This window comes from Panthera tigris, chromosome B4 (assembly GCF_018350195.1).
Source record: "Panthera tigris isolate Pti1 chromosome B4, P.tigris_Pti1_mat1.1, whole genome shotgun sequence".
NCBI lineage: Eukaryota > Metazoa > Chordata > Mammalia > Carnivora > Felidae > Panthera > Panthera tigris.
The window spans coordinates 120,762,685-120,790,174 of NC_056666.1; the positions used below are offsets into that span (position 1 = coordinate 120,762,685).

General features: G+C 37.0%; 2 protein-coding genes across 3 annotated transcripts in view; both read left to right on the plus strand.

The window, feature by feature from the left end:
* The first annotated feature begins 4,771 nt into the window (after positions 1-4,771).
* On the plus strand, positions 4,772-14,573 carry SPIC (Spi-C transcription factor). 2 transcript variants are annotated; one of them, XM_015539106.2, is made up of 6 exons: positions 4,772-4,846; positions 6,543-6,568; positions 7,365-7,461; positions 8,401-8,513; positions 9,957-10,065; positions 13,374-14,573. In XM_015539106.2, exons 2-6 carry the CDS (start codon positions 6,566-6,568, stop codon positions 13,799-13,801), a joined length of 750 nt encoding a protein of 249 aa, XP_015394592.1. In that variant the 5' UTR covers positions 4,772-4,846; positions 6,543-6,565; the 3' UTR covers positions 13,802-14,573. The 2 variants fall into 2 exon arrangements, with proteins under 2 accessions (XP_015394592.1, XP_015394593.1); XM_015539107.2 differs by having other exon boundaries at positions 7,368-7,461.
* Positions 14,574-18,700: 4,127 nt separating this feature from the next.
* Positions 18,701-27,490, plus strand: part of MYBPC1 (myosin binding protein C1) — a 139,995-nt gene continuing 131,205 nt past the window's right edge. Inside the window, exon 1 of the mRNA XM_042993709.1 lies at positions 18,701-18,848. Within this exon, the coding sequence (XP_042849643.1) occupies positions 18,701-18,848 (148 nt within the window). The remainder of the gene's footprint in view (positions 18,849-27,490) is intronic.

Consider the following 27,490-nt stretch of genomic DNA (forward strand, 5'->3'; position numbering starts at 1 on the left):
TAATAGCCTACTGTTGACAGTAAGCCTTACCGATAACATAAAAGGTCGATTAACACATATTTTATATTATATCCTGTATTTCTTACAATAAAGAAAGCTGGAGAAAAGAAAAATGTTATTAAGAAAATCATAAGGATAAGGAAGAGAAAATACATTTATAGCATAGTACTGTATTTATGAAAGAAAATCTGCAGATAGGTGGACCTACACAGGTCAAACCTGTGTTGTTCAAGGGTCCACTGGGTACTGTGATAAGGTTCTTACATGATACATGAAGTGGTATAATAGTAACTCATGATAGACTGAAAAATCAAGAATGCATATTGTAATCCTTGGAACAATCACAAAAATAAATTATAGAAGTATATCATATCATAACATATATAAACATAACATAAAATAAAAATATAAAAAGCCAATGGTGGAAATAAAATGAAATAATAGAAATGTGTGTTTGATACAAAAGAAAGCAGGAAAGAAAAGAACAAAGGAACAAAAAAATAGGAAAAATAGAAAACAAATAGGAAGATAGCAGATTTGAGCTTAACTATCAGTAATTACTCAGTTGGATAAACACTAAAAAGACAGAGATCGTCAAACTGTATAAAAAAAAAAAAAAGCAATACCCAATTACATGCTGCTTAAAAAGACATACTTTAAATGTGAAGACAGATTGGACATGTCAAAAGTAAAAAAGATAAAAGAGCTAGTGTGGGGCACCTGGGTGGCTCAGTCAGTTAAGGGACTGACTTCGGGCTCAGGTCATATTCTCTCAGTTCGTGAGTTTGAGCCCCACGTCGGGCTCTGCTGATCGCTCAAAGCCTGGAGCCTGCTTAAGATTCTGTGTCTCCCTTTATCTCTCTGCCCCTCCCCTGCTCACGCTCTGTCTCTTTCTCTCTCAAAAATAAATAGACATTAAAAAAATTTTTTAATAAATAAATAAATAAATAAATAAGAGAGCTAGTGTGGATAATATCAAAGTAGATTTCAAGGATTATCAAAAAAGGATTACCAAAATGAAATACAGAAATTTTATCATGATAAAAGACTCAATTTATCAAGAACACATAACAATTCCAAATGAGTATGCATCTAATAATAGAGCTTCAAAAAACATGAAGCAAAAATGCACAGAACTAAAGGCAGAAATAGACAAATCTGTGATTATAGTTGGATGTTACTCTTTGTATACTCTGTAATCTTCTGTAATCTTTGTAACTGATAAAATATGCAGGCCAAAGAAAAAGGCAATAGAGATATGGAAAATTTGAACAATATTATCAATGAACCAGATCTAACTGGTTCTATTTTAATTATGAGGCACTATATACAATAATTGCAAAATATACATTCTTCCAAATACAAATGGAGTATTCATCAATATAAGGCCCTATATTGGGTCACAAAGCAAGTGTCAATAAATTTCGAAGAATAATCTGTGCAAGTAATTATTAAAGTAAGAGTGAAGGCTAGCTATTTGTCTCATGATCTGTGGTTCTGTGAATTCTCCTACTCTGACATAAGAAATTTTCTAGCATCTTCTTCCCAGTCTAGCAATATTATTTGCTTGTTTGATTTTCAGAGATCTAAGTTCAGGACTCAGTTCTTTAATCCCCTAAACAATGGAGTTATTTTTAGTTTTTATTATTATTTCTTTAAATTCCAGAGGAGTTAACATACAGTTTTATATTAGTTTCAGGTGTACAATAGAGTGATTCAACATTTCCAGGGGTTCATCACAACAAATGTACTCCTTAATCCCCATCACCTATTTCTCCCATTCCTCCACCCCACTCCCCTCTGGTAACTATCAATTTGTTCCCTATGGTTAAGAGTCTGTTACTTGGTTTGTCTTTTTTCTTCGTTGTTCATTTGCTTTATTTCTTAAATTCCACATCTGAGTAAAGTCATATGGTATTTGTCTTTCTCTGACTTATTTCACTTAGTATTATACCTTTTAGATCCATTCATGTTGTTGTAAATGGCAAGAACTCATTCTTTTTATGGCTGAGTAAAATTCCATTGTATATATACACCACATCTTCTTTATCCATTCGCCTATCGATTGACATTTGGGCTTCTTCCACAATTTGGTTATTGTAAATAATGCCACAATAAACCTAGGGGTGCATATATATTTTTCAGTTAATGTTTTTGTATTCTTTGGTTAAATACCTAGCAGTGGCATTACTGGATCATATGGTAGTTCTGTGTTTAATTTTTTGAGGAACTGAACAATGGAGTTATTTAATTAGAAATAATGATAAGAGCTTGAATTTAGTCTCCTTTTTCCTGTGTTCTGAAGCTCTCTATTCTCAGAAAATGCAATCTTCCATCTGAAGCTTGGCACCATATGATTTAGACTCCAGAACATCTGTTGCTTAAGATTCTCTAAAATAATCTCAGTTACCACTGAGCACAATGAACTTCTGCAAAAGACTTCATCGATCAAGAATCTTTTCTTTAGAGCCCTTGTTAGTCAGTTCACTTCTGAAGGAAACATTAATGTCCACCTTGAAAAAGATGTTCTGTGTATGTGCATTTGTATTAGGTATAAATGTCTTAAGAAGAAATACTTGGACCTTAAATAAGGCTTTAAAAATACATTATAGGAGGAACTCCTAAACTTGGGTCTGTTGGCTCTACTTGGAGCCTACATGGGGCTCGAACTCACAACCCCGAGATCAAGAGTTGCATGCTCTATGGACTGAGCCTGGCTGAAGAAGTGCTAAACAGCAAAACTTGCTTCTACTCAATACTTTTTCTGGGTTCATTTATTAATATTTTGCAGAATAAAACTCTGGAGACACCAGTGGGAAAATACCTGCTTAGAAAGTTCACTTATTTTTCCTTCCATTTCAAATACATACCAAGCTAGAAGTATCTGCTGGGTGCTATGGAAACTGCCATGGTGACTGAGAACGTTGATCAAATGGAACCTAAGTGCAGACACAAGCCTCCAGCATGGCGGTTGAGAGCATGTTCATGATGTCAGCTGGGCCCAAATCTAGACCCAGCCCAGCCCATCTCTCAGTAGCAATTGGACCTTAGGAAAAATCACAAAATGTCTTTGAGCCTCGGTTTAGATTCCTCATCTGTAAAATGGGGCTAAGCAGGCAACTACTATCATGTATGATTTTTAGATTCTTTTGAAATATATATACATATATATGTGTGTGTGTTCTAGCTCTACATTTGGGTTCATCTGAACCCTCCCTCCTACCTTCTAACTTTGCCTCTCAGCCCCCAGTCTCATTCTGCTTGAGCCCCCATGGCTTTCATTTCTAAGGTTCTTTGCACCTGTTGTTTATTCCGCCAGGAAGTACTTTATATCCCTGCATTTCTTTTGCTCACTCTTTCTTATTGTTAGATTTCAGCTCTCACACGTTCCCTCCCCAGAGGATTTTCATGATCATTCATCACAACTACATACTCTTTCTATACCCTTTCTCTTATCGTTTTCTTAGTATTTATTATCTAATACATGTCTAGTTTGTTTTTTTTTTAAATCATTTCTCATTATAACTTGCTCAGGGCTATATTCCACGGACACAGGACAGTGTCCAGCAGAGAAAAAAGCTCAGAAATATATACTTGTTAAAAAAATAAATGGAACAAAATGGCGCAAAAGGGCATACACATGGAAATGGTACAGATTAAAACCTCATCAACATTAGTGATTACAGTTTTATACACTTGTTATTATAACATCTACATTTCTGAAGAGGAGATGTGTGTTTACATTTGCATAACAAATTGAGTAAAAAAAGTAGATGGTCTAGAACAATGGTCCCATATCAAAGGTGAGTTCAGATTCCAACCATGCAAAACAGAAAATCTCTCCACCCAAAAGGTTTACCAAAAATTCTTAGGTGGTTTTCCCCCTGGCGAAATGTGATATCTGTTATAATGGCAGAAGGTTACAGTTAGGGAAGGGTGATGCAGACACGTGCTTCAGAGGGGAAAGTTATTTCTGCCTGGTACACGTGGATGCTAGAGCAGACTCTGATAGGTAAAATGGAATGGGTAACTGGGCACATGAATGGACTGGGAAGCAAGCATTATAGGTGGAGGAGCACCCCATGATTTCCACCAAAGCCACCCAAACCCATCTCCAATAGAACTTCTGGCTAAATGAGAGAACTGGACCTCTGTGCAGATCAGGAGCTTCAAGTGTATCCTGGATCACCGGATCACCACCCAGGAGCTGTTCCTGACCTTTTTGGAGGCCCTACTGGATTTAGGTATGGAGAGAAGGCTACAACCTGAATTTCATTTCCTTCTCCTAAATGAATGGTGATAAATAAAGCTAAGGTTAGAATGAGGAGCCTTGAATGCCAGGGCAAGAGACTATGCCTTTAAGATCTCTAAGTAAGGCAATCAGTATGAGTCAAGTGGTTTGAGAGGAAAGAGACCACTTTGGGAAGGCCAGAGTGAAAGTTGTTTATAGTCCAGGCAAGACAGGTAATACAGGGTCTAGAATCAGGGGGGACACAAAAGGAATAAAAAAAGGATGGACGAGAGTTGTGCAGGTCAGAGATTTCCAGTGGGGGCTACAGGGGGCCAGAGGAGACTCAATTTATGCTGGCGGAAGATTCACGGGGTTTGTTCAAATGCTTTCAGTCCATGGGATATGAACTTTTATGTGTCTCTTCAAAATAATAGCCTCTGGCCTATAATGAAATAGAAATCATGAGGACACTGTATCTTTTAAAAAAATCCCCTTTTGTAGCACTTCCTTAAAAACAGCTATTTAATGCAACTCTGCCAGTGAGTTCTTGACAGTCCTGTCTTAGGATTCCGATATTAATGAAACATCTTTGCAAAGGGTTGAAGTGTCTTCCTGGTAAGTATTTAGCTTCTGTTTTTCAAAATACCTTGTGAAAACTTAAATTTCTCCTTTGACCTAATGTTTCTCATTGACTGTTCTGATATAAGAAATATCAAGCAATTGCATTGATCGATAACGTTTTCAAGCTTTTTTCTTCCCTTTTGGTTTGCTCCTTTAAATTTAGTTGTAATAGTTGTGATAATTTTGTGGAGTATTTTTGCCAAAGTCATACAACACTCATGTATTTGCTTTGGTGCTTATGAGTTGAGGCATAATTAATTGAAAGTCATTTACTGGTCTTTAAAAATACGTATATTGATAATATTTACTAGGAACCATGACCCAGTGATTTATGGATTTTTTTTTTTTTTTTTTTTTAGTTTTTGTTAAATTGTTCAGCATTTCCCACATTGGGAAGCTGTCTTTTTTTCCAGCTTTATTGAGATATAATTGACATATAAGATTTTATAAAATTAAGGTGTAAAATGTGATTATTTGACATACATGTATATTATGAAATGATTACCATGATAAGATTAGTTAACATTTCCATCACCTCGTATAATTACCTTTTTTATCACTTTTCTTCTCATGTTTTCTTTTAACTGACATGATATAGTGATTTCAAAGAGCTGAATAGAATTCCAATGTTTGACATATTATATTGATGTAATTATTATATTGATACATGTATATAATAATAGTGTTAGATTATATTATCTCTTTGTATTCTTCACTGTTAATGAGTAAGTTCACTATGTTTGCAGGGTAAATATTAACAACTTGTATAAACAGTTGCTTGTGCTAAATGAAATGATAAGCAATGTTGGACCCACCACATACTCTTTCTTGTTATGTAGATTTGTTTGTTTGTGTTTAGTTCTATAGAATTTAAACTTAAAAAGAACATTTAATGTGGGTCTGTGTGATCATTGTTTATTTAAAACAAAATCTAACTTACAGGGATAGGAAAGTAGACCATGCACAGTTCCTATTCTACCATTTTAGAAAGTCGTTGGATGGGTTTCATAGGGTAAATTTTATTTGCTTTTTTCCATTTTTTAACATTTATTTATTTTTGAGAGAGACACACACAGAGCCTAAGTGGGGGAGGGGCAGAGAGAGAAGAAACAACCTCAAGCAGGCTCTAGCACAGAGCCCGAACTCTACGACTCTGAGATCAGGATCTGAGCCATGATCTTGATCTGAGTCGGACGCTTAACCCACTGGGCCACCCAGGCACCCCAGGGTAAATTTTATTTGTAATGTAGGTCCACAGTTTGTGAGCTAAAAAGCCTATCATTCACCAGATTTTCATTAGGCTGACACCAGAAAGATCTAAAAACAATAACAACACTGTTATAAATGGACACCTATGCTAAGATAATGTATATACTTTAACTCTTAAAAGAATTTTGAAATATTGAAATAGTTAAATATTGAGTTTTTTCCTATTGTCTTGTAAGTTAAGCAATTTAGGTAATTAACTTTATTTAGCTATTTTAACATTTAAAACGTTTTGTAATGATAGAAGAGCAAAAAAAAAGTTTGTAGGAAATTTTGTTCAGAATTAAATTAAAAAGAATTTAGATGGTACTTTTGGTTTACATTAGGTATTTTCAGGAAATATTTTGAGTAAGATCCTTTAATTCAGAGGCAAATGAAATAGAGACACTATTAATTTTGCTTTTTACTTATTAATCTTTTTCAGAATCGTAAACTCATTAATGAAGCATGGTAAGTTGGCATTTTAAAATCTTTGGGTGATTTGGAGGATGAACATCCTCCATTTGGAAACTAAAATATATGGTTCAGATTATAAGGGCGTGAAATGGTTTGCAAGACAGTTTAATTTTAGGTCTTAGAGACATGTTTTTGAAATTAAGAGCATTCCATTTTTTTATTATTATTTTTAATGTTCATTTTTTTGAGAGAGAGACAGAGCACGAGCAGGGGAGGGATAGAGAGAGGGAGACACAGAATCTGAAGCAGGCTCCTGTCAACACAGAGCCCTATGCGGGGCTCAAACCCACGAACCATGAGGTCATGACCTGAGCCAAAGTCTGACGAAGAGCATTCCATTTTTAAGCAGCAATTCAGATTTTTTCATTAAAGATACATGCTGATCCCTTTTTCCAAATCAGTCTTATGCTATACAACTCTTTACTAAAATTTTACAAGAATGTTAAATACTATACTATAGAATGAATACTGTTCTCTAAATACTATATGTTATAGAGCAGTGGATCTCAACCAGGGTTGATTTTGTCTCCCAGGGTATATTTGGTGATTTCTGAGACATTTTTTTATTGTCACAACTGTGAGGATGTTAACTGGCATCTAGTGGGTAGAAGCCAGGGATGCTGCTCAATATCCTACAATACATAGGATAGCCCCCCCCACCCCCCCCCACAGCAAAGACTTAGCCAACCTAACATGTCAATAGTGCTGTGGGTGAGAAACTCTACTTTATAACAGAAAAATTAAGTTCAATTGATAATTTCAAAACTCTAGAGTTCTGCCATTTTTGTAGCAGGCCTGTGTTGAACAAGACAAGCTGGGTCAAGCCTTTGAAGATGCTTTTGAGGTCCTGAGGCAACATTCAACCGGAGATCTTCCGTACTCCCCAGGTAAAGATGTCAGTCCCCTTCTTTCACTGGGATATCATCAAATGGCTTGTTAGTCAGACACAAATAATAATTACCAGAACAGAGAAGACCATTTTTACCTAGTGCATCTAGGATTAATTCTAAGGCAGAAAGCTTCCAGGGTTACCTAGCCTAAGTAAATTTAAAGTGTCATATATAAAAATGTAACGAATGACATTCCACATAGAAATACTAGCACATATAATTATTTGCTATTAAAAATATCTGGTTGATATTTATCTAATTGATAATTTTAACTGTTCAGAGTGGGTTTTTCAGTTATTCTAATTTATCTTATAGACTTTCCATGCAAGAGATATTATAATTAGGAGAATAAATATTCTTTTATTCTTCCTCACCCATTGCCCTCTAGACTATAGAAAGATAGTGTAGGTGAGATACAGGTATTTTGCCTACCGAGTTTATACAGGGTGTTGCGGGCAGTACCAAGATAAGAGATCATGGATCGCTACTTGCAAGGAACACATACTCTACTAAGGGAAAATGGGACATGTAAAAAGAGATCTCTGATACCAGCACAATGCAATAAATGTAAAGAAATGCAAAGTGAGATGAACATAAGGGAAGGGAAGCAAAAATTATACAAAAACAGGGAGGGAGACAAAACATAAGAGACTCTTAAACATGGAGAACAAACAAGATTACTGGAGGGGTTGTGGGAGGGGCGATGGGCTAAATGGTAAGAGACATTAAGGAATCTACTCCTGAAATCATTGTTGCACTATATGCTAACTAACGTGGATGTAAATTAAAAAAAAATAAATTAAATTTTAAAAAAGAAATGCAAAGTGATAGAAAACACATGATAGAGCAATCACACATAAGCATATATGCATACATGCACATGTGTGTAATCATAAACTTTGACTTTTTCAGTTTCTGTCTCTGTTTTTAAATTAGATTACAAAAATTACCTGGCGTTCATCAACCACTGCTCTCATATCAGAGGGAATTCCAACTGCTATGGTATGCTGCCTGCAGAGGAACCTGTCTATAATTGGAGAACAGTAATAGTGAGTACATGTACCAGGAGACCACCCCCCAGTAACAGGCAAATTCCCTATTCAGTCCTGCCTTTCACTTGGTGTATGCTAGCTGAAACCCAGCTTAGAGGCAGCAGAGACTGTGAGAACATTCACAGCCATCAGTGGTGTGAACCTGAGAGTCAACATGGGGTGAGCCTCAGCAGTGCTGTCAAGAAGGAAACTGTCCTCCATCATTGCCCTTCACCCAGCATCAGAGGGTGTGAATGACTTGTATAAAGATGTATTTTTAGGGTTCTCACATTACTGCTACTCTTTAGTCCATCTGGAAAATTGCAAAAAGCCATGGTTCCCCTATATGCCATAGGGCAAAGCCCAAACTTACTCTACACTGGTTTTACCTACAGTCTTCTATCGACCTCCACTATTTTCTAAAGAAATTTTCATTTTTTAAATTATTTTTTTTTAAGTTATTTATTTTGAGGGAGAGAAAGAGCACAAGCAGGGCAGGGGCAGAAAGAGAGGGAGAGAGAGAATCCCAAGCAGGCTCCATGCTGCCAGCATGGAGCCCAATGCAGGGCTCAAACCCAGGAACCATGAGATCATGACCCGAGAGGAAACCAAGAGTCGGACACTTAATCAACTGAACCACCCAGGCACCCTGACACCTTCTCTATTTTCCTTCCCAAGCTTAGAGCTAGTTACATGTTTTGGATCAACTCATGGATATTGTAGTAGTGTGCCCTGCAAATGAAGTGTCCCCATCATCGATTTCTCCATTCATGTGTTCTTTTGTGTTGTTTTCTTAATGCCAGCAGTCTTAATGTGGTAGGGTGTAAATACGACATGGTTTTCTTTTTTTTTCCCCAGTCATTCCCTTCAACCATGCTGTATAGCAGATGTCCTTTTTCTTACCTTTGTAAGTTGTCAGGGCCTCTCCATATGACATTTCTTTGAAGAGGGAGTTTGAATTAACCTGAGGAGACCTATATATCCTTGCCGTAATGGTAACACCTCAGGCTGCTTCCACCTGTCCCCTCTCTTGGCTCTGCCCTCCCTTGGCTGACATCTTTCTCTCTGTGTCTCTTGCCCAGCATCCAACAGAGGAATGGAACGCCCATCTTCCCTTTTTTGTGGGCACTTCAATTTCTACTAATAATTCTTTTAAATTTTTCTTTCTGGCTGGGCATTTTTAGGGAGAAGGAAGGAAGGAACACCCTCTTTTTTCTCATAAGGAGGGGATGATATGAAAGTCCCCACAAAGCCAAAGATTACTTTACATCCCTTGGTCCTCTCTTTATGTGGGTTTGAGGCTAGTTCTGCCCTGGGAGATAACTGGCTGCAATTGAGAATAGTGCTTGTTAGAATTTGGGAGATTCTTAGCAGTCTTTTTGTCCCCAGCTTTTAACTTTAGCCATCAACTGGGGGCCACATGGAAAGTCCCGCTTAACATCTGCTGCATTATTTATATAGAACAGTGCTGCGGACCTCTATTTTGAAGGAAATATTCATCAATCTCTGCCAAACATCCCTGAAAACCAGCTGGTACAGCCTAGTGTTCTCCATCAAAAGGGAGGAAAAGGTATGTGGATCCATTACTCCTTTTATAAGTAAAAGAACCAAATCTTCAAAGCAGCTTTAAAGGGATTTCATATCTGAGTTTAGAATTGCATTTGCAAAATATTCTCGTATTGTGATTAAGAAGAATTCACATCTGACGGACTGAACCACTCCAAGCCATTCACCTTGGATGAGGCTTCCTATTGTTTCATAGAAATGTTATGAAGCTGCATTGTGTTGCTTCACTCAAATAAATCTGCATTCGAGAATAATGTGTATATGTTTGGGGTATAGAAGGAGGAACTTTTCCATAAGTTGTTTTAGCAATCTTATTCTAATTGTAAAGGCCTTGGTGTAAAAGTTGTCTTCTCTGTTAAGTTTTCTGCAAATGAAATTCCATAATAATTCAAAATTTCATAAATTTGAAATCTTGATTTCATAAATTTAAGACAATGATGATCTCACCTAACAGATGGGCAAAGTGTTAAAGCAGGATAGTAGCCGCTGACAAAAGCACATGTGCTTTTGGAGGCAGTGTAGATTGACTGGTACAAAGTTTTGTAAGGTAATTGGGCACTATCAAAAATTTAGGTGTTCATATCTTTTGACTCTTAGGGACTATGTAACTCAGTGATTGAGTGTGAACTATGGGTTAATTGTATGAGCCTGGGAAAATCACTCAACCTTTTGAACCACAGTTTCCTCATTCAAAAGGCAAATAATGGTAATTGTACAAATAAATCATAAGATTTCTGTAAAAATCAAATGAAAGCCTATGTAAAGCATTATGCTCATAGCCTGGCACTGGATAATTTCTCAAGATACCATAGGGCTGTGTGTGTGTGTGTGTGTTGTTATAGTAAAAGAATGGAACTTACCCACTGCATTTGTCTGTGTATAAGGAACAGAGATGTGTAAGATGCACTATAATTTTATGATGAAATTTTTAAAAAATGGTTTATCATAGTTACTAAATTATTTTAAATGAGCTTTTTTTGGGAAAACAAGTTTTGTTTCTATATCTCCATCCTAGAATACTGTACACTGTATCCTAGAATAAAATTCTAAATATTCAGTTATAATCTAATCCAGCAAAGAATAATGCATAAAATCACACAGAGAAAATAAATCTGTATCACTGAATATTGGTACTGGATATTGAACTATGATGGTAATTTAATATAAGGAGAATTACACTTCTACTTCTGTCCAGGTGTTTAGCTAGTCACTATTATTTTTTTAAACTAACTCATTCCAGGGTGTAAAGCCTATGTCTTTCCACTGATGCTTTATGTTGTGGAGCTTTGCCATTATGGGACATATTACTCACCATCTTCTGTTTTTCAAGTTTCATCTTCCACTTGAAATAGGGATACATTTGAAACAGAATGAAATTTCAAAATAATCTGGGCATTTATCATCCAGAGAAACATAGTACATGCATAAAACAGAACACATAGCTTTTAAAAGGCATGCAGGCACATCATATATGTTGATAAAGAACTTTAGAGTACATTCTTTTGTCTTAATCCCATTTAATTCCATAATTTAAAAGTAACAATGCACATGATTAAAAGTAGAAAGGATTCAGAAATACATAAAGAATAAGTAGAAGTGTTCCTTCTTTCTTCCCATGCTATATCCTGGGAAGTAGCCATTTGTCAACAGTTGGGTATTTTACCCATCTGTAGCTAATTTCTATATTCTCTGATATAATTTAAGGTATATAACATTGGAAAAGGGCATATTACTTTGATACCACTTGTATTTTTAAAGGGTATACATATGTTTATATGCAAAAATTTTTTTTGAATTTAAAAACTGTAGGATAGACTGGAATTTTACTTTCATTTTGTGCTTTTTTTTTTTTCACTTTGTGCTTCTGATTGAATCTTTTACTGTGAGCACATAATGCTTAAAAAATTTTTTTTTTAATGTTTATTTATTTTCGAGAGAGACAGAGACAGAATGTGAGTGGGTTAGGGGCAGGGAGAGAGGGAGACACAGAATCTGAAGCAGGCTCCAGGCTCTGAGCTGTCAGCACAGAGCCGACGTGGGGCTCGAACTCACGAGCTGTGATATCATGACCTGAGCTGAAGTCGGATGCTCAACCGACTGAGCCACCCATGTGCCCCCACAAAATACTTTTTTAACAAAAATTTGAACATTTGTTTTTCAAAATTGAAAACAAATTTTAAAAGATGAGCATCCATTATCATGGATTTGACCATCAGATAAGGGACAGAGTTTGTTTAAGGCTGTGACTTTAATTCATGATGTGTTTTTTGGTAAGTCCCTTTCATTTCTCAACTTGTAAATTCAAGATAATATAACTCAAAAAGATAATCTTAAAAACCTTTGAGGTTTTGGGTTGAATGATGACTGATATAAGAGTATTACTCCCGAGAGACTGTTCAAAGCAGTTTTGGTATCCACTATTCAACTCTATCTAGAGGAAAAGGAAATTTGACCATAGCTATCTCAGCTACTGACAGATCTGGTGAAGCATGGTATTTACAGGCCAACTCAGAAGCCACAACATGGGCTGTCCCCTTTGTTCTCTCATAGGCCAAAGAGATCCAATCAACAGAACAAAAATCACAACGACAAATCTTCCTAAAGTTTCCTATCTAGAAATTCTAAAATATAAAGGGCTGTGTTCCTAAAGGGACAAAAACTCTCACTGTACCATGTTATTTCACAGCAACAAAAAACATCACAATGCCCATTGTCATTGCTCATAAATGATGTCCAAATGTCATAAAGATATTTTGGCATTTTCTTTATTTTTCAAGCAACTGTGCACACCCAGAGTTTTTTTTTTTTTTTTAACTAAGTCTTTGTTATTAATGTCACTAATGTTACTTTATATTTGAATATTGTTTTGCATTTTACAAAATACATTCACATTCCTTACCTCATTTGACTTACCTCATTTGAATAAAGCCCTTTCAAATGATTTGCTTTCTGAAAAGGGCTTCTGAGGCTTCTCTTTAAAACCACTAAATTTTGCTCAGTTTTGTTGTTCTATAGAAAGTTTAGCATATGACATAAAACCAGTAGTCAAGATTTAGCTGAAGAAAGACCACATGACAGATGAGAGACTTGGGTCAAGTTCCAGCCTTCCCTTTTCTAGTAAAGGACAATATAAAATTTTTTTACAATATCTCTAACAAAGAAAGGTCCAATTAAAACTTCAATAAGCCAAACAGACCTTTGACTTTCAAGACTCAGTGCGGCTTTGAATTTTATAGTCACTCAACAAACCTTTCCTGAGTATGTTCTTTGTGCATAGCCATGGTGAAGTATGATATTTGTTCTCCATTTTAGGCAGGAAGAAGCTTCGACTGTTCGAATACCTTCATGAATCCCTGTGTAATCCTGAGATGGCATCTTGTATTCAGTGGGTAGATAAAACCAAAGGCATCTTTCAGTTTATGTCAAAAAACAAAGAAAAACTTGCCCAACTTTGGGGGAAAAGAAAAGGTAACCGGAAGACCATGACTTACCAGAAAATGGCCAGAGCACTGAGGAATTATGGAAGAACTGGGGAAATCACGAAAATCCGGAGAAAACTAACTTACCAGTTCAGTGAAGCTATTCTCCAAAGACTCTCGCCATCTTATTTCTTAGAAAAAGAGATCTTCTACTCACCCTATGTTCAGCCAGAGCAAGGGTTTCTCAGCCTCAGTAACTGGAATGCAAATTATAATTGTACATATGCTGATTACCATGAGTTAAGCCACCCTGACTGCTAAGTTTTCTCTTACATTTCATGATTTCCTGACATCCCCACCAACCTGAAATCCCTACCAATTTCAGGATTTTTCTCTTAAAGCAAACACTGAAAAGGAAGAAACAATTAACTTCATTGTTTCTTTTAAATAACATATAATCTCTATAGTCATGATGAAAAAAAAATCTGCCAGTAAACAGATTTAAGTTTAAATGACCAAGTCCTATTTGAAAGCATAGACTAAATGTCCTTGCTCTTACTTTTGTCTATGCAATTCTTCTAGATAAACAATGCTGGTAGAGATGATTTGACTCATTGATTTAAACATTGTTTTCCTGTCATACACTCAAGCCAAAAAAAAATCACTTGTAATATATATCTGATGGCTTTAGTGACAAAATAAAATAATTGCATATAATAGTCTTCATGCTAAAATATACTCATGACTTTAAAAACTATATATTTTTTCTGCACTTCAGACTTTATGTGGCACTAAAGAAATGATCTAAGGATCTAAGGAAACTGCCACCTACCTTAATGATAGTAGAACACCAAAGCTTACACTTCCCACAAATCATTTCCTGGCGTTTCTCCCCTAGGGTAGATCCAGGAGCTAACATTTCTTGTTATCCTGCCACTCAGCCACAAGGAGGTGATCTTGCCTTGTCATCTTTCTGGATCAACTTTGAAACATGACCTCCTCTTTGAATTAGCCCAGCTAAGACCTGACTGGAACAATTGGACAAAAAGAAAAGAAAAAAAAAAAAAAAAGACTTGTTAAAGAATAGAGACTAGCAAATAAATACAGGGAGGAACGAGGATTTAGAAAGTCTGACTTGAAAGCTATGGTATATTCTCAAGATCCCATCAGTAATGAAGAAGAAAGAAACGCTGGGAAGAAACCCTGTTTCTTACTTCCTGCTTGGCAGGTTCATACATACCCATCTGTATTTCCACGACATAGGAGACCTTCCTAGACTACTTGGGCCACCTTCAGTCCAGGCCAACAGGGCCCAGCTGGCTGGCCAAGAGCTTCCAGAAGCCTACCCTATTTGATTTGCAGATTTTCCCTTTTTCTTTGTGTCCTCCTGGTGCCTTTCATCCCTCAGGGATTAAGAACATGGCAGACCCAGAGTGACTAAATGAAGGCTAACGATATTGGCCATCTCCACGTGTAGTCTGGGCTTCTGTTATAGACTGAATGTTTGTGTCCTCCGAAAAATCATATGTTGAAACCTAATCCCCAGTGTGATGGTATTTGGAGGCGGGTCTTTGAAAGGTAATTAGGTCAGAGGGTGGAGCACTCAGGAATGGGATTGGCGCCTTATAAAAGAGATTCAGAGAGCTCCCTTGCCCCTGCAGCCTTATGAAGACACAACAAGAAATGGCCTCCCATGAACCAGGAAGCAGGCTTTCACCAGACACTGAATGTGCTGGTGCCTTGATCTTGGACTTCCCAGCTTCCTGAACTGTGAGAAATAAATTTCTGTTGTTTGTAAGCCACCCAATTTATGGTATTCTGTTATAGCAACCCAAATGGACTAAAACAGTTTCAATCAGTGTTAACCTTAAAGGTAGGATCCAGCATTTATGCTCTTTCTCCTACAAAGAAATATGCTCTATAAATTAATAAAAAACATAAATTTTACCAGAGATTGCAAAGAGGAAATGGTGAAGAGGTTTTACTATACAGATCATTCAGTCAACAACTTACTAAAATCTCATCAACATTTTACTTCTCTCTATAGCCCCTCCTACACCCAATGCCAGCTTGAGGGGTTCATCTTGACAATTCTCCCCCAGAATTCCCCAGTCAGCTCCAACTGTGTTTTGTACTGTTCTACAAAGTAGCTTTCTCTTGGGCAGAAACCTGGGTTCTGCCTTTTACCCAAAGTGGGCTGACCAAAGGCCATTTTTACAAGTAGGTCCTTATGAAGACATGCTCATTCCAGTTGCTCAAAGACTAAAACCTTTATATATTGTGTGAAATGCGCCCTATTTCAAACAAAGTGTTACTCCCTACCATCACCGAAGGACAGGGTAGAGATACTTGTTAGGCTCCATTCATGCTCCTTCATTTCCGGGTATATGGTATCCCATCCTTTATCTTATCACTGTCAGCTGGCTGAAAGGCTCAGTTAAATTCTCCAGTGAGAAGGTATCCAGTGCTAAGTGAAACAGACATGGCTTTCTCTGTCATGAAGCTTCATTTCTATTAATATTTAATTATAGATTTATAAGTTCTATTAATATTTAATCAAAAATTACCTAAAGGCTGACTGATGAGTAATTTATTGGTTGATTTGGCACACATATATTTGTAAAGTATGTAAAGTGCATTAATGTGGCAGCATTAATTATATTTTACCTGCATAGATTGATGCATACACCCACTTAGCCATCTTCTAGATTAAGATTAAGAATGCTTCCAGCATCTCATAAATTTCTCTCACTTCCTTTCCCAAGATCTGCCCACCTTCTTGAACATCATGTAAATGGAATCATACAGTGTGTACTCTTTTGCATTTGCTTTCATTTTCCTCAATATAATATTTATGAAGTTCATCAGTGTTGCTGGATGTAAAAGGAATTTATTCTTTTTCATTGCTTTTCAGCTCCTGAGGTTTATTTATTTATTTATTTATTTATTTATTTTGAGCGAGAGAGGGAGACAGAGAGGGAGAGAACAAGTGGGGGAGGAGCAGAGAGAGAAGGGGACAGAGGATCTGAAGCAGGCCATGGCTGACAGTCAAATGAGGGGCTTGAACTCACAAACCCCAAGATCATGACCCCAGGTGAAGTTGGCCACTTAACTGACTGAGCCACCCAAGCACCCCTTCAGCTCCTGATTTTTAAAGGACAGCGCCTGAAATCTTTTCTTTAATCTCTAGACTTTATAATATAAAATGGATGCTAAATATTCTCACACTTACATGGATAGTGTTCCTTTATTATCAAACATCATTGATACCTGTCCTCCAAGAGTTGGAATGATGTACACCTTCATATAACCACAATTTAAATTTATATTTAGATATTTTGGTTTATATATTTTTATCCAACTCATATAATCTGGATGAAATTTGATTTTGTATTTTGATGCTACAGATTCTGATAATGAAGCTATTAATATAAAATAGGCTTTACTCCTTTTTCATGGATTTATGAAAGTTAATGAAAACATTTTTAACAACTAAAATGAACCTTCTTTCTTCAAGTTTGCTATCCCCCAAATCAAAGCTGAGGATACCCTATGTGTTTGCCTTAGCAATATGGTGAAAAGTTATTTTGAATTTGACGGATGGCTGTCTCTGTAATTTAAGCCTGGATGGATTTTAAGAGCAGTGGGTAGATACTAGAGATAAAGGGGGCTGTAGGTAGGGATTGTGTGTACTTTGTCAGGGGAGAACAGTGAGGCATCCCATAAATGTGTGAAACAGACTGCCTCAGGGATTGTCAGGAGTAGCCCTGACTTACCTAGGCCATGAACTAGTTAAATAAAAGACTAAGCATAGAAGAAGAATCTGGAGCAAGTAGGTTTTTCTCAGTGGGCCCCAGGATCAGAAATCCACATATAGAGAGCAGCACACGAATGTTTCAATGGTGACCTGATGAGTCAGCCATTGGTGTCAAAGAAGTCGATGTGGTTCAAATATGAGAAATTTGCAAATTGTGCAAGAACAAAGCTTTGTACAATGTTTGGATCTGCTATCAGAGATAGCTTTATTCCGGACAGCTGTGGAAGCTAGTGAAGATTCTCTTTGATAAGCACATTCAACCAGGATTTGTAATGGAGGATTAATCACCAAAAGGCCAGTGAGTTCATATGCAGCTTAAGTGAGCAAACAGAATTTCCTATAATAAACATTTTATGATATATGTGAACAAATAAAATTTCCTTTAACAATCGTGTTTTATATAAGCAATCAAATTATAGCAAGTCATGTGTTGAGAGGTCACATTTACAAGTTTTAGAGTCTCTTGGACCCTTGGGAGTCTCTTGTTATCTCTTGGAACACTTTGCTTCATATCAATAACTCTTAGTAAAAGCAGGGACACTCTGGGCTTCAAGTAACAAAAAACCCTGACTCAAACTCGTTTAAATGATAAGAAAATTTATTATGTCACAGAACAAGAAGTCTAAAGGAAGAGTGAGCCACCACCATGATGCATTATTGTTCTGATTTCATTTTCTGGTGAGTCTTTTGTTTCTCCTTCTTGCCATGGCTTCTCCTTAAGTTTGCTTTTTCTAAGAGTAAAATGACAACTGCAGGTCCAGCTACATCTCAGCACAGCAAATGTCCAGCAACAGAGAGGGCCACTTCTTCCAGTGTCCTCTTTACAGTAAGGGGGAAACTTTCTAGAACCCTCCCTCCCCCCAGAATATCTATGCTTATGTCCTATTGTCCATGCCTGGAATCCTTGCTCAAGCCTAAATCATTCACTGGCAAAGGGAAAGGGACCACTGGGACTGCTCAGATGAAATAGACTTTAATCCTGGAAGAGGAAAAAGGTCATGATCCCTTGAGTCACAGAAGAGAGGGATGAATCCCTGAATAAAACTAGTGTTTTGCCTGAAGAGAGAGTAACAGACATTCAGTGGAAAACCAACAATTTTTGCTACAGTCCACCACTTTGATTGTCCAATGTTTCTACATACACTTAAAAGGTGTTCATACCTTGGGGTGCCTGGCTGGCTCAGTCAGTAGAGCATGTGACTCTTGATCTCACAGTCACGAGTTCAAGCCCCACATTGTATGTAGAGTTTACTTTAAAAAAGAAGGAAAAGGTGTCCATGCCTTTATTGAAATTATTCACATACTGCCTAAGGGGAACTAATCTTAAACCTCATCGAGTTATTACATCCAAGTCCAAGATTGTTGGATAATGTAGTTTTAATACGTCCTATTATTATTTAGACATGGTAAAGCCAGTAGATCTGGAGCTGAGTGCCACTGAAGAGATCATTTATTTCACTCTCAGGTACGAGAGAGTATACATCATGCCAAGGAGGCTACATGGAGAAGCACGAGGGTCAGTCATGAGGCAGATGAAGGGGGAACTTGTGGGTAAGAGGCTTTATTATGATTTGTGCAAGAAGAAATGGGTAAGGCAGGTGAACAGGTTTAAGATTGGCTAGTTTGAATAATTTAGTGGGGCAAAGAGGCTTCCCCTAGTTGCCTGGTGCCTGGCGCTGGGGTGTTTAGGATGGGTATATAGTGGCCCAGAACATGAGAACCTTATAAGGGAAGTAGTTGGGTGTAGACTCTGGATTGGTTGGCTTTTATTTAAAATCACACCCCAGGGAGGACTCCCCCTGGAAGGGGATGGTGTAGGTAACAAAGGAGGCAGTTGGCTAAGGTCAGGTAACTCAGGCATATTGCTGGGTTGTCCAGAAAAGCCTATGTCTGGCATATTCATGCAGGGCAGACATTGAAGCATCAAGTTTACGGAAGCTATTAATACAAATGCTTATTTGTTTCCTTTGATCCATGACTGTGTTTGCTCTTCATGGTTCAGCAGTAACTATAATATAAAGTCTGATTGGGAAAGGGCAAGAGCAGAAAACAACTCCCAGTCACTTCCCCTTAACACACATCTTAACCAAACTATACAGGAATGGTGAGACTCCCGCCTGGGAGAGGAGTAAATTCCTGTCAGTCAATGAGGCTGACCCTATTTCCACTCTTTTCAGGGAATGCCCTTCATCATGTCCTTCATAATCTCTGGGTCTGCCTCTTAGGATAATCTTCCTGTTTATTTTTTCTATGGCCACACCTGAAATAGGCATTTGAAAGATGTGCTTTCTTAGTTCTGAGCAGCAGTAAGTTATTACAAGTTCAGAAGTCTGAGATTGCCAATCCCACGTTTTAGCATTTGCTACTGACAACACCCTACTTCCTGGGACTGAATTTTGAACTTTTAGTTGTAGCTAACCGAAATCAGCTTTTGAAGCTTTAATCACTGAAGTATTCACTGGGATTTATTGAAATATATTGCTTACAGAATTTCTGAGGAAGCTAGAGAACAAGCAGCCAGTCATTAAGCCCTAAACCACATCAAAGGTCTGTCCAAGTGAGGACATCGCTGCCACTGTTACCAATTACTAGATGCCTCAACTTTATGTCATCTCACATGTCACTGAAAAGAGCTACCATAGCATCACTGTTGCCCCCAGAATCTATCTTGCTGCAGCCACTGCATTCAGTTGCAGCAAGACAGTTATCTGCCATCCCGGCTTCGGTAAACCTCTAGATCCTCATTCACATTCTGGGAAGGGAACTTCTGATTGGCTCATGCTTGGTCATGTGCCCGTACGTGACTGCAAAGAAAAGGATTATCTGGAAATTTCGGTTATTATTTTTTTAAGTTTATTTATTTATTTTGAGAGGGGCGAGGGGAAGAGAGAGAGGGAGAGATAGAATCCCGAGCAGGGGACGCAGGGTTCAATCCCGCAAACCGGAAGATCATGACCTGAGCTAAAATCAAGAGTCAGTCGCTTAACTGACTGAGCCATCCGGGCGTCCGTGGAACTTTCAGTTCTTATACTGAGAGATTGTTTCGGCATCCTATCAAGACTCCTAAGGTCGAAAATTCCCCAAACATAGGATGGGGTTCAGATGCTGGGCAGCCAAAAGAATGACAAAATTCATTAGAATTTTTAACTACAGCAATAAGAATCAGAGCATGTATAGTTTACTTTTAAAGACCTTTGCTCTGCCTGGATAGTCTCCAAAAATGCTCTTTGTTCTTGGTTGTTTTGTGCTCATAGGAATTTAAATAGTCTCTAAACAACTTTTCCTTATCTTTCTGAAAAGACAGTTTCAGCACAGCATTTAAATTCTCCAAATATAAAATAAAAATTTTAACTTATAACTGAAGCTAAATCTAAGAAATTAAAGTCTATAATGTCTAACTTTCACAATATGGAGGCTTTATTCATATCTGTTATCCTTTGTTCAGAGATTTCTTAAAATGTTCCAGTTTCATTGGGATTAAGTTTGAAGAACTCAAAATAATATAATCAACCAGTCACAACTATATAAGATAACCGATACTGATTTTTCCCCAAGAGTATTTTCCGGTTGCCACAGCTTGCTTTGAGGATGTAAGCGGTACATTGGGAGTATTCAAAGTTTAACAGCCCCTTAGGAACAGCTCTCAATCAATGACAGATAGGAGTTGGTAAATACTTACCTCTGTCTCTTCATCCCATAGTTGGAATAATTCTGAGAAATGTTCTTCATTTGTATGAGGACAATGCTCCTCCAATGACGACTGACGTTCCTCATTTGAATGACACTCAGTTGTATCAATTCTGGATGACAGCAGTGGAGATAGGAGATAGAATTTACTGGAATACTAGTATGTTTCCTGTCTCCTTTCTCCCTCTTTCCTTTTCTGTTTCAGGCAGACTATACCATGAGTCAAGGTGGGTGTTAGAAGCCCCATTTTGTAGATGGAGAAATTGATACTAGAAGAATTTATATTTTCTAAAGTCAACCTACTAATGAATGTCTTATTGTCAATTTGAACTCAGGTTCAAATTCTTTCTACTATGCCATAATGTCTGCTGATGTAAAGAGTATCTTAGTTATGCCTTGATACGGGTTCTCTCCTGTGTCAGTGCTAGATCTTCATAGCATTATTGTTGTGCAGAAAAGCCTTTGCTAAGTTTATTCAATGCTATTAATAAAAACGATATATAAAATAACCACCTACTTTCCATCACTGTTGATGGGAGTGTATATTAGTATACTTTTGGAAAATAGTGTGATGGTATTAATCAGTCTTAAATCCACATAATTAAAGTCAGTATACTTTAAAAATTTTATCATGGCACTCATGTACAGAACTTAAGCTTTAAGTAGTTCTAAAAAGTTTATAATGAAAAACAGTAGTAAGGCTGCTCTCTCTCTTCTTCCAGAGTTGCTCTTGAGAGCCAACAACTTCAAATTTTTTAGCTATTTCTTTTACATTTATGACACATGTCTAAATAAATTCTAGTGCTACTATTTCTTGGTTTCCCAACTTTAGATAATATCAGTTAACATTACCAGCCTGCCAATCTCCTGTGCTGGGTCCACACTTATAGGATATCAGGCTTCCTCTCATTTTGCTAAGGAACATCTTCAAAGAACTTCTCGATATAACTTTACAACAGGTTAATAATGTTTAGTCCATGTATGTATAAAACATCTTCATTTTATCCTTATACTTTATTTGTAGTTTGACAGGGTAGTGAATTCAAGGTTAAAAACCAGTTTCCTTCTGGATTTGGAAGGCATCTCTCCCTTGCCTTCTCACATTTAGTTTTGAGACACCATGTGACCTTCAGACAGTAGCTCCTTTTCTTTCCTTTTGGAACATTTTTGGGCCTCCTTTTATATCTGGGTAATTCTGAGATTTCTTGATGTGTTCCCTGGCATGAGTATTTTTAAACATATTATGGGACCTTTTAAACCTAGAGACTGTGCTTTTCAGTTATAGGATATTTTTCTTGTTATTTCTTTGATAATTTCCTCATTTTCTTGGACTCTCATTTTAGAGATCCTAACCATTAGATTCTGTGAATTGATCCTGTAAGTCTTTTTATTCCTCTTCTATTTTTCAGCTATTTTATTCTACTTTCTGGAATACTTTAACTTTGTATTCCAACTCTTCAATTAAATTTTATTTTATATATTACATTTTATTTTATTTTTTTCTTTTAATGTTTATTTATTCTTGAGAGAAAGACAGAGCGTGAGCAGGGGAGGGGCAGAGAGAGTGGGAGACACAGAATCCGAAGCAGGTTCCAGGATCTGAGCTGTCCTCACAGAGCCCGACACAGGGCTCGAACTCACAGACCGCGAGATCATGACCTCAGCTGAAGTCAGACACTTAACCGACTGAGCCACCCAGGAGCTCCTATATTACATTTTAAATAGCCAAATGTTATATCTTTTTTTCCTGTTTCATTTTCACTATATCTTGCTTTTATTCTATGGGTGCATTATCCTCTACTACCTCTCTAAAGTTATTTAATTTATAAGTTTTCTTCCATTTCCAGCATAATTTCCTTTCTTTCCAAGTACCCCCCTCTACTTTATTTGTTTTCCTATTTACTTCTCCTTCTGTCTTATGTTTGTGACTTTCTTCAAATGTCTGATGATTCTGGTCTCTCCACTAATGTGCAAGTTACTTAAAAGCATTTTTTGGTAGAATTTGCTAACTATGGACTTCATTTTAATATGGTATGGTTGGAAGCTGGCTATTTCTCTGGGGAACCCAAATGTTTTCACCTGCAAAAAATCTTCCTGAGAACAATATTCCTGGAGGGAGACTGGGGTTCTCAGAGTAGATTGAAAAAGGATTTGAGTATCCCATCATTCAATGAGCAGATATTCACTCAATATTAGTGTTTTTAGCTTCACATTTCACTCTATCCTCCAACCTAAGTTGGAGCCATTCTGATCCAATTTATCCACGTAATAAACTTATAATCTCCTATTAGATGGAAGAGTTACCTTTCTGGATGGAGGAACTGGAGATGAAAGTGCTCCATTTAAAGACTTCCAACTAATCACTTATTTTCAACCCTATGTTGCCTTCTGCTTTCTATGATACCTGGTGTCTCCAAATTCTGAACTTCTCAGGCAGGGGCAAATCAGCTTGGTTCATAAGTTTCTCCTTCTGTACATATGGGTTTGAAATGTGCTTTTGTTGTCCAAGGCAGTTACTACCTCTCCATTGGATCATTTGTGGGCCTACTTCTATGGCCTATTTTTCCTCTTGGCCCCATTTCTTGGTATGTCTGGTACTTTTAAACTGAATGCCAGATATTTAATATGAAAAATTATAGACTCTGAATTATTTTATTTTCTCCAGGAAGGATTTTTTTCTTAGCTTTGGTTAAAATATAGATTAGGAGCAGATCACCTTAAGCCAGTCAGGGGTTGAACAAATTCAAGACTGAGTTTCAGTCTTTATAAGGTAAAACCTATTTTCTTAAATAATTTTTTAATGTTTTTTTTATTTATTTTGAGAGACAGAGAGTGTGTGAGCAGGGGAAAGGCAGAAGGAGAGGGAGAGAGAGAAAATCCCAAGCAGGCTCTGTACTGTCAGCACATAGCCAGATGCAGGGCTCTAACTCAGGAACCATGAGATCATGACCCAAGCCAAAATCAAGAGTCAGACACTTAACCAACTGAGCCACCCAGGCACCCCATAACCTATTTTTAAAATACTATTTATTAGGGTATAACCCTGCATATATGTTATACCAAAATTAATTTTTTTTTTTTTACTTCAAAAAGTCTGGTGTATGATTTTAACAAATACATCAGATAATGGGTTTTGTAAACATATGTTTTTTAAACTGCGCATATTTACTTCCCAGGAGTAAGAGTAAATGTATGATATTGTGGGAATATGGTGTTAAGCTAAGGATCAACACACTACTTTATTTTGGGGAACAACTTCTACCCAGATAGGGACAATAAAAATCATTATGTTTTCATTAAAATAAATTTCAGTGTATTAATCACAGAACACAGTATTTATGGGGTGCCTGGGTGGCTCAGTGGTTAAGCATTGACTCTTGATTTCAGCTCAGGTCATGAATTCACGATTTGTGGGTTTGAGGCCTGCATCAGGCTCCATGCTGACAGCACAGAGCCTGCTTGGGATTCTCTCTCTCTCTCTCTCTCTCTCTCTCTGCCCCACCATTTTCTCTCTTTCTCTCTCAAAATAAATAAATGTTAAAAAAACGAACACAGTATTTCCATTAATTCTTATGCTAAATCATGAAATAATTTTTCACTTCTGGCAAATTGTTTCAGTCTATGTACCCCAGGAATAATTCCTCTTGAACTTAAAAGGGGAAGTTTGAGAAACACTAATTGCATTTAATTTGCTTCTTCCTCCTTCTGTATTGCTCCAATGGCCAGGAAATTTGGAACACAAGATCACAGGCATTTAATAACAATCAGTCCTACTCATTTGTTTCTCCATTTACTTGAACACTCTTATTCATAATTTCTGATTTAATTACTCATCTTTTGTATATATTTATTTACTGTTTTTTTAAGTTGAGGGAAATCAACCGAATCTAATATAAGGAGGTTAGATAATCAACATAAGAGACATTAGCATTTTTTAGGCTATTCAAATGGAATTACTATATTGCTGTACTTTAAAATATGTAGGGCGCCTTAAAATACAAGGAAAACCATTAGTTGTATACATTTGGTCACAGCAAATTAGAATTTCTTTTAGGTTTCCCTACGAAAATTTTTTTCAGAGGCAAAAACAACCAAACATTTATTATGGATATTTTTAGAAGCATTTATATGTAGCGACTACATGATATCAGGATGATGTAAAAACATTTTTGTGAAGCAAGAATATCCTATCATGTCCCCTGAGTGACATGAAGGAATATGTCACTCAAAGTCATAAAAATATTTTTGCTATCCTGTTACCTCCATACTGAATAACTTATTCAGCTCATTTGACTTTGTGTCCACGGTCACACAGCTAAGAAGGGGCAAATCTGGGATCTAAGACTAGACTGTCTAGTCAGACAGTTGAGAATCTGATCTTAACTACCATGCTGGTACTGAGAAAATCTAATAAGCCATTAGGCCTAGGAATAAACTTGGAAATTTAATTTACTAGCGTTATGTAGAAACATTTCTGTTGACTGTGCCAGATTTCCAAGCCCAAAATGCATTATCATATTAATGCATTTAATATGCATTAATTAAAAATCTTAAGATATTAAGATTCTTCTACTTCTATACAGAACAACCATTCAATTATATCCTTCCATACTGGAATTAAGAAGAAACTATTCAGCCTCTTGTAGAATGTGTGGTGTGCTCAAGTGTGTTAAAAATCTTTCCATCTATACACTAGCATTAAGAATTGACATCAACAGAATTTGAGTGCAATATCCTATAAAACTACCAAACTTCTGTATTAATTTACATTAAAATTATCCAGGGGTGCCTGGGTGGCTCAGTCGGTTAAGCATTGGACTCTTGGTTTCAGCTCAGGTCATGATCTCACGGTTCTTGGGTTCTACACTGTCAGCGCAGAGCCTGCTTGGGACTCTCTCTCTCTCTCTCTCTGCCCTTTTGCCACTTATGCTTTCTCTCTCTCTCAAAAATAAATGATTAAACTTAAAAAAAAATACATATCCATCCCTTTGTGCATTCAATAAACATTTACTGAAGCCTGCTATGTTCCAGGAACCATTTCTAGATATTGAGGATTCAGTCGGGCACAAGATGGATAAGGTCTCAGCTCTCATGAAGCTCACTTGCTAGAAGGGAGAGACAGATCTTAAATAAACAAACACACAAAATGTCATAAGTGTCTTGCAGAGAATTAAAACTAGGGACATAGAAGCAAGATGGTAGGGAGGGGCTCTGTTACTGCTAACAGATCTTTAAGACTTTTCATTTTAGATAATGGTTTTCTTCTCTTGGAGAAAGCAAGCACAAAGTCTTCCTTAAATTTATCACGGTACCTTTAATAATTGGTCCAGTACTCTTTTTGCTATTAATGGGTAGAAAAGTCTGTATCTCCTTAAGGAAATGGTTTGATTGGGATAAATGAGTTTACCATTAGTGATGTCTTTTTTTTTTAAAAAATTATTTGTTTTATTTTAGTGAGAGGGAGCATGAGTGGAGGAGAGAGGCAGAGGGGGAGAGAGAGAGAGAGAGAGAGAGAGAGAGAGAGAGAGAATCTTAAGCAGGCTCCATGCTCAGTGAGAGCTGACATGGGACTCAATCCCATAATCCTGGGATCATGACCTGAGCCAAAATCAAGAGTTGGATGCTCAACTGACTAAGCCACCCAGGTGCCCCTGTAATGTGCTTCTAAGGATTGGATTGAGAACAGTTACTGTGGGAAGCCAGATATTGTAAGAGAACATGGGGATGACTTCCAGCTTTGACTGACCTTGGGCCTGCTCTTCCTTTAGGGCTTTAGTGACATCTCCCATAAAGAAGGAAAATATGATCACCAAACTCAAATGTGTATTATTAGAATTCAACACACACATATCCTTAGGATATATTGCTAAATTTCCTGTAACAAAGTACACTAATCTGGATGGCTGAAGCAATGGAAATGCATTTTTTTACAGTTCTGGAGACTAGAAGCTTGGAAATCAAGATGTTGTCAGGATTGGCTCCTTCTAAAGACTGTGAGGGAAGAGTCTGTTCTTGGCCTGTTTCCCTGTGTCTCTTTACATCATCTTCTCTCTATGCATCTCTCCGTGTCCAAATTTCGCCTTTATAAGGACACAGGTCATATTGGATTAAAAGCCCACTCTAAATCAGTATGACCTCATCTTAACTAACTACATATCAACCCTATTTCCATATAAGGTCACATTCTGAGATACTGGGGGTCAGGACTTCAACATATGAATCTGGGGGAGACACAATTCAACCCATAACCCAGCCACATAGAACTTTGTGTTACATATTATAACTGCATAATATTAATATATGTTTCAAAGTATTAATGAAAAATACCCTCTTTCCAATTAAATATTTACTCAAAATATTATGCAGTTTAAATGAATTGACATTTAGGCAGAATATCCAGTCAAGGGAGAATTGAGAGGAAAAAAATGCTCCCTCTAAATTGAAGAGCTAAGAAAATTGAACATGGCAGATGAATTCGACACTGGCACATGGTGAGGTAAGTTTTG